General features: G+C 42.3%; 2 protein-coding genes across 2 annotated transcripts; both read left to right on the top strand.

The window, feature by feature from the left end:
* The first annotated feature begins 2388 nt into the window (after window positions 1-2388).
* Window positions 2389-3560, top strand: LOC106653303 (putative serpin-Z5). Its single transcript, XM_023462839.1, has 6 exons — window positions 2389-2435; window positions 2570-2576; window positions 2642-2701; window positions 2838-2885; window positions 2952-3254; window positions 3318-3560. Exons 1-6 carry the CDS (start codon window positions 2389-2391, stop codon window positions 3558-3560), a joined length of 708 nt encoding a protein of 235 aa, XP_023318607.1.
* Window positions 3561-3677: 117 nt separating this feature from the next.
* Window positions 3678-4287, top strand: LOC111694465 (leukocyte elastase inhibitor-like). The gene is made up of 2 exons (XM_023462838.1): window positions 3678-3761; window positions 3826-4287. The coding sequence occupies exons 1-2, from the start codon at window positions 3678-3680 to the stop codon at window positions 4285-4287; spliced, it is 546 nt and encodes a 181-aa protein (XP_023318606.1).
* The last annotated feature ends 10781 nt before the right edge of the window (window positions 4288-15068 follow it).

The following is a 15068-nucleotide window of genomic DNA, read 5'->3' as shown; positions in this document are numbered from 1 at the left end:
TTTGTTTCGCGTCTTCGAGACGCTCTGTATTACGCGCTAGCTACAGCAGCGTCTGTATCGGGTTTCCCGCGGACGCTGCTCGCACACGCAGGGAAAATCGCAGCAGCAGCAGCTGGCAGGGGTGGTTGACTGGCTGCGGGTAGGTAATGCTTATATACAAGGATGCGGCTCTCGTATACGCTATCGCCTCGTTCCGCGGATATGTTCCTACAACATAATAATAATAATGCGATGATAATACGAGCCCGGGTTATTATTTTTGGTGTGTTCCTATGGCGAGGCTCAATTCGCCGCCGTCGAGATTCGAGAGCACATATATATAGGAAAAGTCTACATAAAGAGAGAGACAAAGAGAAACGCCAAAAGTGCGCCAAGTTTTCAGAGACTTGTTCCTCGCTCTCTCTCTCTCTCTCTCTCTCTCTTTCTCTCTGTGTAGCTTTAGCCGGGCGCGCGAGACCGCACCGAAGCAGCAGCAGCAGCAGCAGCTATGGTAGACAGACTCCCTTGCGGGCTCCGCAAGCTCTTAAAAAGCCACATTTTTGCCTTTTACCCGCGTGTATCGTACTAAGCTACTATCTACTACTACTACTACGAACTGCGAGGGGCTCTCTGGCAACTCGCGACGACGACGACTACTGCTACTACTACTACCGCACTCGACTGTACAAGGGGTGGTACAGGAGTAAACTTTGCTGCTGCTGCTGCTAAACGTATCTCCTGCGCGACGCTAATCACTGCCGCCGCCGCCGACTCGGCGATACAGACGCTCACACACGCACACGCAGATACACACGCACACCTTACCCTCGGCTCGCTGCCGCGCGCGCGCGATAACTTTAGTTTAGTCAAGCTTGTTATATACGCTCTCGTCCTCGTATACGCTACGAGTATATATACCTATATACGAATCATGGGGCATACACATAAACTGCGTGCAGCAGCAACAGCAGCAGCAGCAGCTCGAGTTTGAATGCGCGTTTGGCCATTATATATCCATCCAGCGAGGGAGGATTTTTCTTTTCTGCGCGATCTGCGAACGGGAGTCTCCCCCCCGCAACCGCGACGCCGAAAGCTCGACGAGCTGTCGATGCGCTTAGTGTATAGCTCAGAGAATAAACAGCACTATATACTTCGAACGTGTGTGTAGGATGTATAAGGCTGAGCTTCGAACTGTACAGGTATAGGTTTTTGGAAAAGCTGATGAAGCCTGACGCGCGCTGAGCGCGAGGTCTTAATCCATTTACGATGCGCCGAGTGGCTGCCGAGTTGCGCGCACGCATAAGAAAGCTCCGCGGATGAGAGGCTGATATGTATACAGAACTGAAAGAAATGATGTGAAATTCGCACGAAGGATGCACGTTAACACAGCGAAAATTTCACAAGGAATTTACGTAAAATCAGTGTGAAATGTACGTGAATTTTAAATAGATTTCATATAGATTTTATAAAAAATTTTTTTTTAAGTATCATAAGTAATTATTATCTGACCAGCCGTCCACGAAAATTATGTCATATTTACTTTTTTATGATTTACAACATGAATCGACTTATTATGTGATCTACTTTTATCACGTGAACATAATTGATAAAGTCATAAAAAGCATTTCTAATTTTTAGAATTGTAACAGAAATATTTGTACCATAGATTTGCCGTTATTTAATATCATGAGTGCTGGCATCGAACTTATGCTTCTCCATCTAACGAATGCATCAACGAATTCACTTAATGATTCGTATAGTATTGAAAGATTGATAATACCGTATCAATCGAAACAGTAAAACTAGCTGCTAATTCGTGCAATCACCCGTGTCACATCACAACACCAGACTGACAGTTAATAACGAGCAAACAACTTTACGTGCATGCATAACAAAAATCTCTTATGCATTCAACGCGCAAAAATATATTTACCATAAAGTCAAAACTTAACAATATGTCATTGTAACAATGTTGAATGGGTACCATAACCTTGACTTTAACAATAGACTTATCGACCTTCCGTTCAAATGTAACCGCAAGATAAGCTTTCGACTGGAAAAGTATTTGGACGAATGCACAATAAGTATAAGTATGAAAGAAAAAACCCGAATTTCTGAATCCGAATGAGACAATGTTAATTCATATAATATGATGCATTTTAAAATTAATATTGCTATTTAGCAAAACATAAAGATTCGCGTATTGCGATTGAGTAAGTATAATAACATGTAAAAATAAACAAAAAAATGATAAATAATTCGTTTGTTTCAATCAATCAATTTTTCTATTCAAAGAACGAAATTTGTTCAAAAATAACAACCAAGTGAGGCGTACATGATTTAAATCTTATCTTGAATTTCTTTTTGTTTTACTTGTTCATTCATAAGTAAGTTCATAGGTATAAAAATATGAACGAACTGTTTTACAAAGTCAGAAGCCTCTGGGTGTTCTTTAAGTCAGTACATAATTATAGTATACTAGAACAAAAAAAACTAGCATCAATCATTTATTGAAATCATTCAATATGAAGTTCTTCGTTTTGACACTATTTTTAGTGTCATTCTATTCTTGTCATGCTCAATATTACAGATATCAGGTACGTCATTTTTTTTGTAACAAATTTTTGCGCAAACATATCGAACATAATGAACTTTGTTACAGAACTATTACTATCCAGGACATAGACAGGTTGCTCAGCCAAGGGCCCCAACATATCAAACGGTAAAAAATTTTTTTTATAAAGTTACAGATAATCAAATGAACTATCTTACCAATGTTTTCAAAATTACCTAACTCATTATTACAATTCTCTGTAATTTCTAATTCCAATAAAAAAACTTATACATTTAATTTTCAGAATATTGGATATCGTAACTCAAATGCAGTCCAAAACCCGCTTGACGTCGTAAGTTATACAGATAAACATAAATCAATTAAATTATAATTCATTTTACAAGCATAAAAATTTCAGTTTCGAGACATTTTGTCAAGACAAACAATGCAATTGACTTTGTACATTGATAGACAGTTGAAAACAGTAGCCGAAAAGCCAAACGTTGTTTTCTCGCCCCTAAGTTTGCAAATGTTACTTGCGAATATTCTCTTGGCATCCAAGGGACAAACTTATAATGAAATCGCCAAAATTTTCAACATCAACAGTAACTCAGAGAAAAATTTCCATGAAAATTTCGGAAAACTTATCGAGCAAACGTTTTATGGTAGGAGTGGGATTGAAGGACCCAAAGTTGACTACGGCACAGGAGTGTTCTTAACGGTAACATAGCTGATACACATAGTTTAAGAATAAAAATAAACATAAATTTTAATACGTTTTTAGAAAGATCTTCCTGTCAGTAAGACATTTGAATCAGAAAGTAAGAGGTTTTATAAAACTCTTGCTAGGGGAATCAATTATAGAAATGGAGAAGCTCAAAACATTATCAATGATTGGGTGAAATCTGCAACGCACGGTCTCATTGATACAATCGTAAATCAACCACCTAAATATGATACTAAAGCTATCATTGCATCTGCTTTATATTTCAAAGGCAAATGGGCGAATCGTTTTGATATTAATTAGTACGAATTTTTTGCTTAATAGAAAATGATCGATGTGGTATATATATTTAAATAACTTTTAATGTTGTATCTCAGCGGATCTTTTAACACCCCCTCGGGACAAAAATGGTTGGATATGATGTCTAGCAAAGGAGAATATCCTTATTACAAGGATGAAAATCTTGGATTGGAAATTATTTCTCTGCCGTACAAGGATTCACAGGTACTTTGAAATAATATTAACTAACGAAAATATTAGAAAAATGATAATTTTAATTTTATTCCAGGTTTCCATGTATGTTGTGATACCAAAAGAAGTGAACGGACTAAGACGTATGAGGAATAGTTTAACGCCCGAGATTATCGATAAACTAATCAACAATATGGGACAGACAGATGTGATATTTTTGCTTCCAAAAGTGAAGCTCTCTCATCAAGAAGATTTCACGCAAGTTCTGAATAATATGGGTGTCAAGTCGTTGACTGACCCACAAAGATCTGATTTGTCTCTGTTAACATCTCAAAACATTTACAATCAACGCATATATTTTGATAAAATCATTCAAAAAGTCGAAATGTCTATCTCCGAAGAAGGCACTGAAGCAGCTGCAGCTACAGCTGCTTTTGGATCCCGCATGGCTGTAGATGATCCAATCAGGGTCTATGCTAATCGTCCATTCTTATTCTTCATTAGAAACAATGAAACCAAATCTATTTTGTTCTATGGCAGCATCAGTGATCCTTCATAAAATGATAATTTAATGACAAATAAATGATAATTTAATTATATGATAATTTTAAAAGGTTAATGATCTGTCATTTACAGTTAATTTAAAATAAATATTAATCATCAAGAACATCGTCTTACAAATTTTCTCTCCTGGCACATTCGTTACGTAATATTCGTTCACCTTACCACCTCTACTGTAACTTGACAGGCAACCATTGTACGTGATTCAAAAAATGGTTCCTTGATTTTCGATCTTGGACACTCGTCCTTTTGTGATTCTAAAACTGCACGTTGGACGAACTCAACACCCATCAGATCTAAATGAAAACACCACATTGATATATGTCTTAACTTGCATTACGGTCGGAAATAGTCAACTTTGGCATTTGACGCGGAAATCGTTTCACTCCTTTTTCTCTTACTTGCGTCGCTGCGGTACTGCAACATTGGAAGCGCTTAACTATATAACGTACCGTTGGATGCTATACATATTCTATCGGTGCACACGTTGTATATAAACGATCGCTGCACTGAATACATCTACTCTCGCTGCAGCATGCCTACTATATAACTGGCAAACATTCTGTTTTATTCGACGGATTATAATTTTAAAAGGGCCTCGCGCTATGATATACCCCTGCTGCTGCTGCTGCTGCTGCTGTGGCTGCATATGAGACATGACCCGCGTAGTGCATACCTTAGGGTTATGAACTATGTATAGACGAATGTTATATACGCTCGGCTCCGAATCTAGGATTTAATCTTTTATTGCATCTCTATACTGGCTGCAAAACACACATACGCACGTACATAAATGGCTCAGAAGATTTTATTCTTGTATTCACTTTTTTCCTTTTATCTTGGTGGACTACTTGTATCTATATACGGCGTTGCAGTCATCGGTAAGTGCATTTGAGAGCTATTTCCAAATGAAAAGCACTGAATAATTGATACGAAGCTTCAAACATCTCCGATATATATTATCGGCGTCGGCATGTAATCGTCTTCGTAACGGTCAATACTACTCAACAGTCATAATTTCAACGTGTCATACTGCTACGCTGCTGTTCGTTTCATCTCCGCGCGAACACGAACTTATAATCTAACTTAAAAGCGACTTTCGAAATGTACTCGAAACGAGAATTTTCATCAAATTGATCGTGAAATTTTAAATTTCTACATCGGTTTCCGGATATTTTTGTATAAATGTAAAAGCCTTGATGAAAATGTGTGCAGCGGCGGCGGCATTAGCAGCTCTTTCATGCGCGCGAGCACGAAAATTAAATAGTTCACTGTGCACATTTCGGGAAAATCCAAAAATGCCCGAGTGGCACGAATTTTTCGCTAAATTTGCAAAACCAAATTTGCTCTATATAAATGCCAGCAGCAGCAGCGGAGCAGCGTTTGTGAACTTTTGTCGCTAATACCGCCCGTATATATAGAGGGGAAAAAAATGAGAACAAAAAATTAATTCTCACCGACTTTATCCAGTACTCGCACGCGTGTATATGATCTTTACATAGAACAAAATATTAGCTGAATATACCAACGACATTTGATACCGTGATCATTGATTCGGAGACTCGTGCACAATTTTGCGTTACAGGCATTTTCAATTTCGCGTTATATTCGCTTTGCGTTTACGCAGCTCTCGAAACATAGCGTATAGCTCTGCGCGCCGTGCGGTTATGACTTTTTCTTTTGCATATTTATAAAGTGGCTCACATGCTCGAGATAAAGAAGAACGTCGAGACGACGACGAAAAAAAAGAAGATACTCGCCCTTAATTTTTTTATCCTCGAGCAAATACCTATCTACTGCAGTGCGTATAGGGATAGAGGCCAATACAGCTACAGTAGGCGGGCGGGTGCGGGAAGGCTAGATTAAAAGATCAAAGACAATGTGGGAGCGCCGTAACATATATAGATACCCGGGGCTTATAATACATATATACGAAAATACAATTCGCCGCTTCTGTGTGTGCATACGTGGTGTGTGTGTATATAATATGTACACCCGGGTAATATACACGCGTTTTCGGCGTTACATATATATTTATACGAAAGCTGCGAGACCACAATTTAATCACGAGTTAAGTGCAATGGAGTTGACCAAATAGAAATTAATTTAGTATATCCATTGTTTATCCGTCATGCTGTGTATATAGTAAGCCAGTAGCAGCAGCTAGCCGGAGTATACTATAGTAATATAAGCTCGATTTGTACCACCCCCATGTCGCCTGTATGTAATATGTATAAATGTGTCTGTGAGCGAGCCGTGCGACCATATAATAAAATGCGGCTAATAACGTCGCCATGATTAATAATAATAGCAGCAGCGGCAATAATGGCAATAATAAGTGCGCGGCAACAATTCAGAAAGCTCAATCATCGACGCGCAGCAACAGCAGCGAGAGAGAGCTTTTATTGGCGCGTTCGACCGCGCGCCTACTTTCACGGTGCGCTGCTGGCTTGTATATTATTATATATCGACAGCAGCCAATGTTGCGCAGCGCGGCTCGCTCGCGCGGGAGAAGATGGAAAAAGTTAATTTGTCAAAATTACTCGTCCTGCCGAGTGAGAGTAGCGCAGCAGCAGTGCCATTTGCGGGAATACATTATGATTGGCCTTTTATCGGGAGCTTTAAGCACGTCTCTCTCTCTCTTTCTCTCTACCCATCTGCGCGTCTTTTTCTCTCGTCGACTCGGAGGAGTAGGTGGTAGTAGTAGTATCGCGTTCGCGCGAAGCTATATTGATACAAGAAAGCCTCGCAGCCGATCCACGCAGAGAGCCCCGAAGAACGTGACTTTTGCGAAACTGGTGCGCTGCGCGAGCGACTTTGCTGCGTATCGCGCGCTGCTGCGTGTATTTACAATATATATAATAGCTATTGTATCGAGGAAGAGGAGGAGGAGAAGGAGGAAGAGGACGAGAGGAGCTGACAAACTCTCGGCCGCGTGCCGCTATATATAATAATGTACAGCTCGGATGTACACGATACCACCGAGCCAAGATGGCTAAGTGCACTCAGGAGAGATTATAAACACGCGTAATTTAATGAAAATTCAATGAATAATGGACGCTAATAATGATAACAATAAACGCAGAAGCAGCCGCAGCGACGACGCGACGACCATATAACTACGCATCGAATCTCGCCTAGGCTTTGCTATTATAACGTAGCTATGCAGTGGGTGCGTTGGAGGGAGGCTTCGAGCCAGTATATGTATTTAAGGAAAATACGCAAGAGTGTCCAATTATTGGAGTTTTTTTTTAGGTACAAGCCTATCTTCTTCACATATTTCTACGTATACAACGTAAGTAACATCAAATCGAACTGTATAATTCATTGATAATAAATGTAATTTTAAAGTATTTATCATCGAAAAAATGTCGGAACTCTAAATCTGCCAGAGAGCCACGATGCTGACTCCGATCTCCAAAATCCAAAACCTCGAATGACGTCGATCGGTTTTTCCACAATGAGCTTTGGATTACTCCATAGAAACGATAATATAGTACCACAATACATCTCGAGTAGATGCATAATAACAAATCGACGTGAATCCAGACGAAGAACGCGTGGCATCTTGTGCTCTCTCTCCCAAACTCAAGCTGTACATATAATATAGGCTATAGAACTGGCGCAGCAGCAGCAGCAGTAGCTCTCGAGGCGCACTCGCTCTCGCGTGCAATTAAACCTTAAACAGACATCGCCAAAGCTCCCAATGTAATATGGATTAGTGGTTCAAGTTTGCGATTGACGGTGTGTCTCTGACTCTCTGTATTCTCTCCCTGAGACTCTGAGTGATTAGCATCAGAAGGCAGTAGCGGCGGCGGCCACACGGAGCGACTTGTATATAGAGGCGCACCTTGACGGTGTGTATAGTGTATAGGGCGAAACGCGCGGATAAAGGTCGGGACGCGCGAGGGAGACGGGTACAGCGGTTTGCTTTGCACAGAAGGTAATATCAGCAGTTTACAGCAGCTAACCAATAGCTAATTGTCGGTATTCTCTAATTGAAACTGCAAACTCTATAGCCCGCTCGCTCGTGAGAGCTAGCTCGCGCGCCACCCACCCCCTATCCTCTCTGACTCGCAGCTATTGCAAATTATACACGTCGATGTATTATTATATATAATATAATTTATCCGTATACAGTGGATATCGCGGCTGAATTGCATATGTATATAGGAGGATACGGAGCGCGCGACGGCGTATTATACCCTGCATTTACATTGGATACAATTCCCGCAACAACAATGACTCGGAAGAACGTCTATAGGCCGTATTAACAAAGCCTCGAAATAGCTCGTCGATTCAAAGCTGTTGCGCCGCTGCTGCTTATACCATAACACACGGTGTGGCGCATTACGCGCTCGGTGCACACAGGTAGCTGCTGCAGCAGCATCAACCGAGGCCACACTGCCGCATTGTTGTCGATTTTCCGCGCATTTCGAATGCCTTATTAGCTGCATAAAGATCACGGTCTCGCGATATATAGCAAGACGCCCCAGGATCGCTGCTGCTGCTGCTGTTGCTGCGCGTTTATCGAGTTAATGTTATTAAGCTGCACCGCTGCGTGTAACGCTGCTGCACGTTGTAATAGTTTTAGAATCGAGCGTGTATTATATAAGCTCGTTGTGGGCTCTTGGCGTATAAGCGCCGCGCGCGCGAATTCGAATGCCAACTTGGGTAAATTAATGATATCATTTTCGACTCTGGCTCTGCCGGTGCCGTCGCCACTGCTTCCGCCGATGTTGTTGCCTTGTAGCGTCAATGCTGCTGCGATTCTATCGTTTATCCCGCGCGAGATTTAATTAATTTATAATGTACAAATTTATATCGTAACAAAACGATACGCGATTGATTTATTTTGATGTTTAATATCTAGCCTGCAGATCATACTCGTAACAATTAATAAACTCGCTCGAGCTCTCGAAAAATCTTGGTAAACAAACGACAATTAATTAATAAAATTAAAAATTGATTAATAAAGCAATGATGTACGTGAATTATCGACTGCGCTGCGACACAAACGCACTATTGAGATTGATCCAACGCGTAATGTGCACAATATGTATCGAGCTACGTTATGCTATGTATAATATTGCTTTGCACGCACCATCGTGTGCGGCATCGCCACACCATCCTGATCATCGTCAAGCGCCGCGCACACTACAGCGCAGTGTACGTAGGCATAAATTAATTAACGCAATATACAAAATGGTAATTTTCCCTAATTACACCGGCAGTCAAAAGCTCCGTCGACGCGTACACACACACACTTATACATACATAGATACACATACGCGTACGGCTACAAAAGTTGCAACATATATAAGCGTATACGCATATACCTATATAGTTTATAAACTTGGCGTGCACATATATACGTATATACGCGTTTAATATGCAAAGCATTCGCTCGCCCGAGAGCTGCACTTCGTCGTCGTCGTCGTCGTCGACGTCGCTATGCGTTCTCTGATATGCTGTATGTATGTATGTATGTATGTGTACGCCGTTGTCGTTGAGAATCTACAATAATGAGAATTACATTGCTTTGCCAGCCAGCCAGCCAACCCGAGCGTCTAGCTCTAAGACTCGTATGCATCCTAGACGTGTACTGTGCGCGGGGGAGGTTAGTACTGCAGTGCAGCTATAGCTCTGAGCTGTGTGTGTGTACTGTACGTGCAGCGTGTCCGGGTCGCGAGTTCAGAGGCAGAAAGAGAGACAGAGGGAAGTACGAGAGAGAGAAACTGCAGAGACTCTCGAGCAGGATCTTCTCGGTTAATTGAAATACTGCAGGATGTATTCGTCGCGCGCGGGAGCTGCGATCGCGATTCGGTACTGTACAGGTGTGATCGTGTGTGAAAACGTGTAATTATAATAGGCGTAGAGCATTGATTCTAGTAGAAATGCTCGATATTAAACAAAAAATTACCAGTTACTACGATGACACTTGATAAAGATACAATAGAAAAAACAATACTGGAAAAATCAAAAGCATACCAAATGTAAGAATTAAATGGGAAAATTATAGAAATAACAAAGAGATAACCCGACGTCACAGATGTCAAGCTTTTGGTCGTCGATCGAAAAACTGCCAGCATTCACCACTAGATGGCGAGTACCTTTATTTGTGAATCTGCAAATGGCAAAGAAAAAAATAACTATATCAGTCAATCAGTTTAAATAAATTGCATATTCTATCTGCGAAAACGTTTGGTCCAAGAATATACTTGTTGGAAACAAATGTACCATAGTTAGGTTCATAAAATCAATGTGATTTCACGACTTGGCCTACCACTTTGACACCACCGACTTTAAATAAGAAAAGCCTAGCTTCAGCCACTCGCAAAAAAAAATAAGTCGGCATTAAATGGAAAAAAGTTGAGATGAAGTATATTACTCATTATAAACCGCTTTGTAAATTAAATTAGATTTAATTTCGTAACATTAAATTATTCCTCGCTCGCGTAAATTCATACGCGTTCTTTATTTTAATAAAATTTCAACAAAAAAAAAGAGAAAAAAACGTAGATAGCAGAGATTATAACTGTCCGACTCTCTGGAGCCATTGCGCGAGCGATAGTCGAGTATTGCCCTTCGTAGCATTCATGCACATATAGAGATATATACGCTACATTGTACATGCGAAGAAAAGCTCTCCCGAAGCGAGCGCAAAATGTGTACAGATATAATATACAGCCACGTGCAAATGCACGAGGCGCATCGCGTTAACAAGCGGCCTCCGTCGTCGCGTCTAGGTATATATATAATAATCACGCACACAGCGAGACGACTCCACGTATGGCGCGTAAAACGGATCGTACTTTCAAAAGATTCTCCAAGAGCTGCTGCTGCTGCTGCTGTTTTGATGTGCACTTCGTGTGCGTTAAGTATATCTGCGGGAAAGACAGATGAGAGAGAGAGAAAAAAGCTCGCTCGCTTGGCTAATTATAAGCGTTGATCGCTCGACTTTATGCGTGTATATCTTGCGGCAACGAAAGAGAGAGATGGAGAGAGAAAACTGTATATGATATACCGGCGAATGAGTTTAATTTAGCCTCCGGACTCTCGAGTGCCATTGCGCTGCTGCTGCTGCTATGTCATCTCGAGTCTATATATCACACAAGGGTAGATGAAGGAAAAAAAGATGTGTATATATTCGAGCCATTGAAGCTCTCGGCAGCGCGCGCAAATAGAGAGAAGAGAATATTAATGCTCGTTCATTAAATTCGATGTATAATCGTCATTATATAATTATTATTATATTATCATATCGCGTTTAATGGCAAATGAGGCGCGCAAACCTGCCAAGGGGAGAAAATCCGATGAGTTGATTGAACATTTTCTACTCGCTCTCTTTTTCTTCTTTAGGAATCTTCATTCGCTATAAACACGCTTCTGCTGCAGCCGAGAGTCGTTTGAATGAATGAATTTCGAGTCAAGTAGGAAAAGCTATAACCGGGAGGGGTTATTAATTGATGAAAGATTCATCGTGTCGAGTCAAAAAGAAAAAATCCGTTAATAACTTGCCCTTTGAAAATTGGCCAGGTCTGAAAAACTCTCGTGTGTAATTTTTCAACATCCAGAAGTAGCGGTATATAAGTTCGCAGAGCTTTGCACAAATTTGTTAAACGATCGCGTCAAAGATTTATCACGCGAATGAGCTCATACATAATACACCCTGGAATGTATTTTTTTTTTATCACTTCCACTGCGTACCACTGTAGTCTGTGGGGCTATATCGAAGACATCGCAGCGAAATGCGAACGCCGCCGTGCGCACTTAGGCCGTATTTCGCGCTCTATCAAAGAAGAAAGGTACGATATATATTCTTACGGTATTAGAGACAAGTCATTCTTTGGTGTATATCTCATCTACGCCAGTAGCAGCAGCAGCAGCAGCAGCAGCAGTAGCAGTAGCAGTAACAGCGAGAGAAGGAGGAGGAAGGAAAAAAAGCTGGATGAGACTTTGATAAATCATCGTGCGGAGTGAAGCCCCGAAGTAGTACAGCAGTAGTTGTAACGCGCCATATAATGCGCTCATATAGCCGCTCGCGCGCGCCTCGGTGATGGCGTTACGAAGAGAGAGAAAGAGAGAGAGGGAAGGGGGAGGGGGGCTATATAAGCGCGCAGCGTGCGCGTGCTAAACTGCTACTCGGGAGCTTTAGTGCCTGCAGCCAACCCCCCCGCGCGCACACACACACACAAAGGGAACCCACTTTTAGTCAAACAGTGGCAGTGGTGGCGCCCAACCCCCCACTCGCGTATTTTGATTTTCCGAGCGTAAGGTTCTTAAGTGCCCGAAATTGACTTTTATATACGCTCGAATGTGTGTGTGTGTGTGTGTGTGTGTGTGAAAGTACATACGAACGCGAGCGAGCGAGCTTGTGTTTGTGGTGCTTGCAATAGTAGTGTGCGTTCGCGCGCGGCGTACTGGAAGGATATTACCGCGCCACTAACCAAGCGCCGCGCGGCGTGGCAAAATTGTTTCCCTTTTTTATTTCACTTTTGATTTCCTTTTCTTACAGCTACTACTACTACCACTGCTCCTACCGCTGCTGCTGCGCCGAGAGTACGCGCGAGATATGAGATTTCTTATTTTTACTCGCTCTCGTTTTTTTTCCTCTCTTCTTTTCTTTTTCATCAACGAGTGCTAAACTTCGGAGTAAACCGTGCGCGCGAGAATACATAAAGATGCAAACCACCACCAACACCAGCACCGCATACACAATCTGCTCGTTCGGTTTATTGGAAAAAAGTCGCTCAACTTCCAGTTCAGGGGAGGAGGATATGCTAGAGAGAGAGAGAGAGAAAAGTCGATAAAATTAGTAACAATCAATCTTCGTTATGCTTAGGACTCTGTGTGTATGTGCGCACCGTTACAAAGTGGGTAGGGATCTCCCAGCAGCAGTTATAGCAGCGCAGTGCAGGGCCGCGCGCGCGCGATGCTCAGTCGAGAGAGGAGAATCAAATTTTCAGAGAGTAGCCGACGCGTATCTCAATTTGAATCAATTCGCGTTGAGTATACGTCGCTACTGCCTCTGCCTCTATATAAGTTCGACGAGCTACTGCTGCTGCTACTACGTGTCTGTGTGCTGCCTCGCGTCGCTCGCGCGAGCCGGCCTCATCGATCAAAACATCAAGAATTCGCTTGTATTATTCAAAAACGCTTCCTATATAACGCTCCGCCGTGTACGCTGTAATACGCGGGGCTGTGCGAGCTTTTCTCTACTCGCGCGCGGGGGGTGGGTTGACTACTGCGCGGAGTCGTCGATCCGTCATATATACTGTATATAGACGTGAGAGAGAGACTCTGGATATAGCTTAGCGGGAGGATGAAAAAATAAGTTTCCTCGCTCACGCTAAACAATAGCTCAATTTCTTCGACGAGGGGGAGAATAAATTTCTGATTCGCTCGAGCGCGAACGAAGTAAAGCAGCAAAAAAAGAGTACTAAAAGGTGTAAAGGTAAAAAAAAAAAAATTACACGAACATAGCTGGTATAAACCCTTTTCGCATCGCAGGAGGGGTAAAAAAGTTTTGCCTATAGAGAAGAAAACTTTACGTGTAGTAACACTACTCAGGCTTAACTTGCGGCCCGAGCTTAACGTCGAGTATGAGAGATGGAGCGAAATCAATGGATCGTCCTGACGACGATCGCTTGGCTCAGGTATATACCATATGATGCCGCTCTCGGGGCGATATATAACAACAACAACGACAGCAGCAGCAGCACAAGATGTGTTTGGTAATATATAGGCGCGATACGAATCACGCGGATGTGTGTAGGCAAATGTCCTGTATGTATACGCTCGCCCGCGTTGTGTATTGATAAGGGGCTGCGCTTGCGCGAGTTGCGTTGACGACGACGACCAAGTACAGCGGCGTTCACTACTCGGTTGGTAGTCGGTAGCAGTACTGGCGGGTGGCGGCGCAACACCAACGTCGACGTCGACGACGACAATTTCCCAGTATGAACGTGTCCGATCGATGCCATCGCAGGAGCTTCTCTCGCTCTCTGTCTCTCTTCACCGAGTCCATCCTCGCTGTCCCTCTCTCTCTCTCATTCTCTTCTTCTACTGTGTGTGCAGCGCAGCACCCTCACTCTTCTGCCCCCTAACCCCTACCTTGATGTTGGTGCGCTCTTTTCACCGAATCAGATTACTTCCTGTTCTTTTTTTTATACTCTACTGTATGCATACAGCGCACGTATGTATGTATGTATGGTATAGTAGGCGAATATAACTAGCAGAGTTCGGCCTCAGCGGCGAGTGGCTTTTCAGCGCGCATTAAGGCTATTACAATATAGATATGTATATATAATACCGTATACATATATGCTCGCCGTGCCGCGAGTATTTATGCGAAAGATAAAAAGTAAAAGAAAAGCGGATCGTATGCGCGTGGATGGCTTGTCCTCTCTCTCTCTCTCTCCTCTTTCGTATAAAGCTGCAGCGTAAGCGCACGGAGATAGAGAGGAAAAGAAAGAAAGAGGGAAAAAAGGAATAAGGGTCAAGCTGCTGAGTTATATAAGTGGAGCTTTTCCTCTATTGCATCTGCTTGCTTTGGGTACTGATGCTGCTGCTGGCTCTCACTCATGGCACTCGGGGCTGCTGTTGTTGATGATAATACCTCGAAAGATTCATACCTATACATAGGTGGATGTTTGGCCTCGTATAAATAGGTATACATCCAGTTGTATTATGGTGCAACGAGGAAGGCTCATCTTCAATCCCTTATACAACGTATACCATCGCAGCTCTACAGATAAATGTGCTCCGCGCTCTCTA

Source organism: Trichogramma pretiosum, unplaced genomic scaffold (genome assembly GCF_000599845.2).
Source record: "Trichogramma pretiosum strain Unisexual culture from Peru unplaced genomic scaffold, Tpre_2.0 scaffold1, whole genome shotgun sequence".
Classification (NCBI taxonomy): domain Eukaryota; kingdom Metazoa; phylum Arthropoda; class Insecta; order Hymenoptera; family Trichogrammatidae; genus Trichogramma; species Trichogramma pretiosum.
This window is presented reverse-complemented; position numbering and strand designations above follow the sequence as displayed.

Coding starts and splice junctions, on each gene's coding strand:
- LOC111694465 (XM_023462838.1), top strand. CDS start 3,678: ATGTCTAGCAAAGGAGAATATCCTTATTACAAGGATGAAAATCTTGGA. Junction 3,762..3,825: donor TGCCGTACAAGGATTCACAG/GTACTTTGAAAT, acceptor ATTTTATTCCAG/GTTTCCATGTATGTTGTGAT.
- LOC106653303 (XM_023462839.1), top strand. CDS start 2,389: ATGAACGAACTGTTTTACAAAGTCAGAAGCCTCTGGGTGTTCTTTAA. Junction 2,702..2,837: donor GGGCCCCAACATATCAAACG/GTAAAAAATTTT, acceptor TTTAATTTTCAG/AATATTGGATATCGTAACTC. Junction 3,255..3,317: donor GCACAGGAGTGTTCTTAACG/GTAACATAGCTG, acceptor ATACGTTTTTAG/AAAGATCTTCCTGTCAGTAA.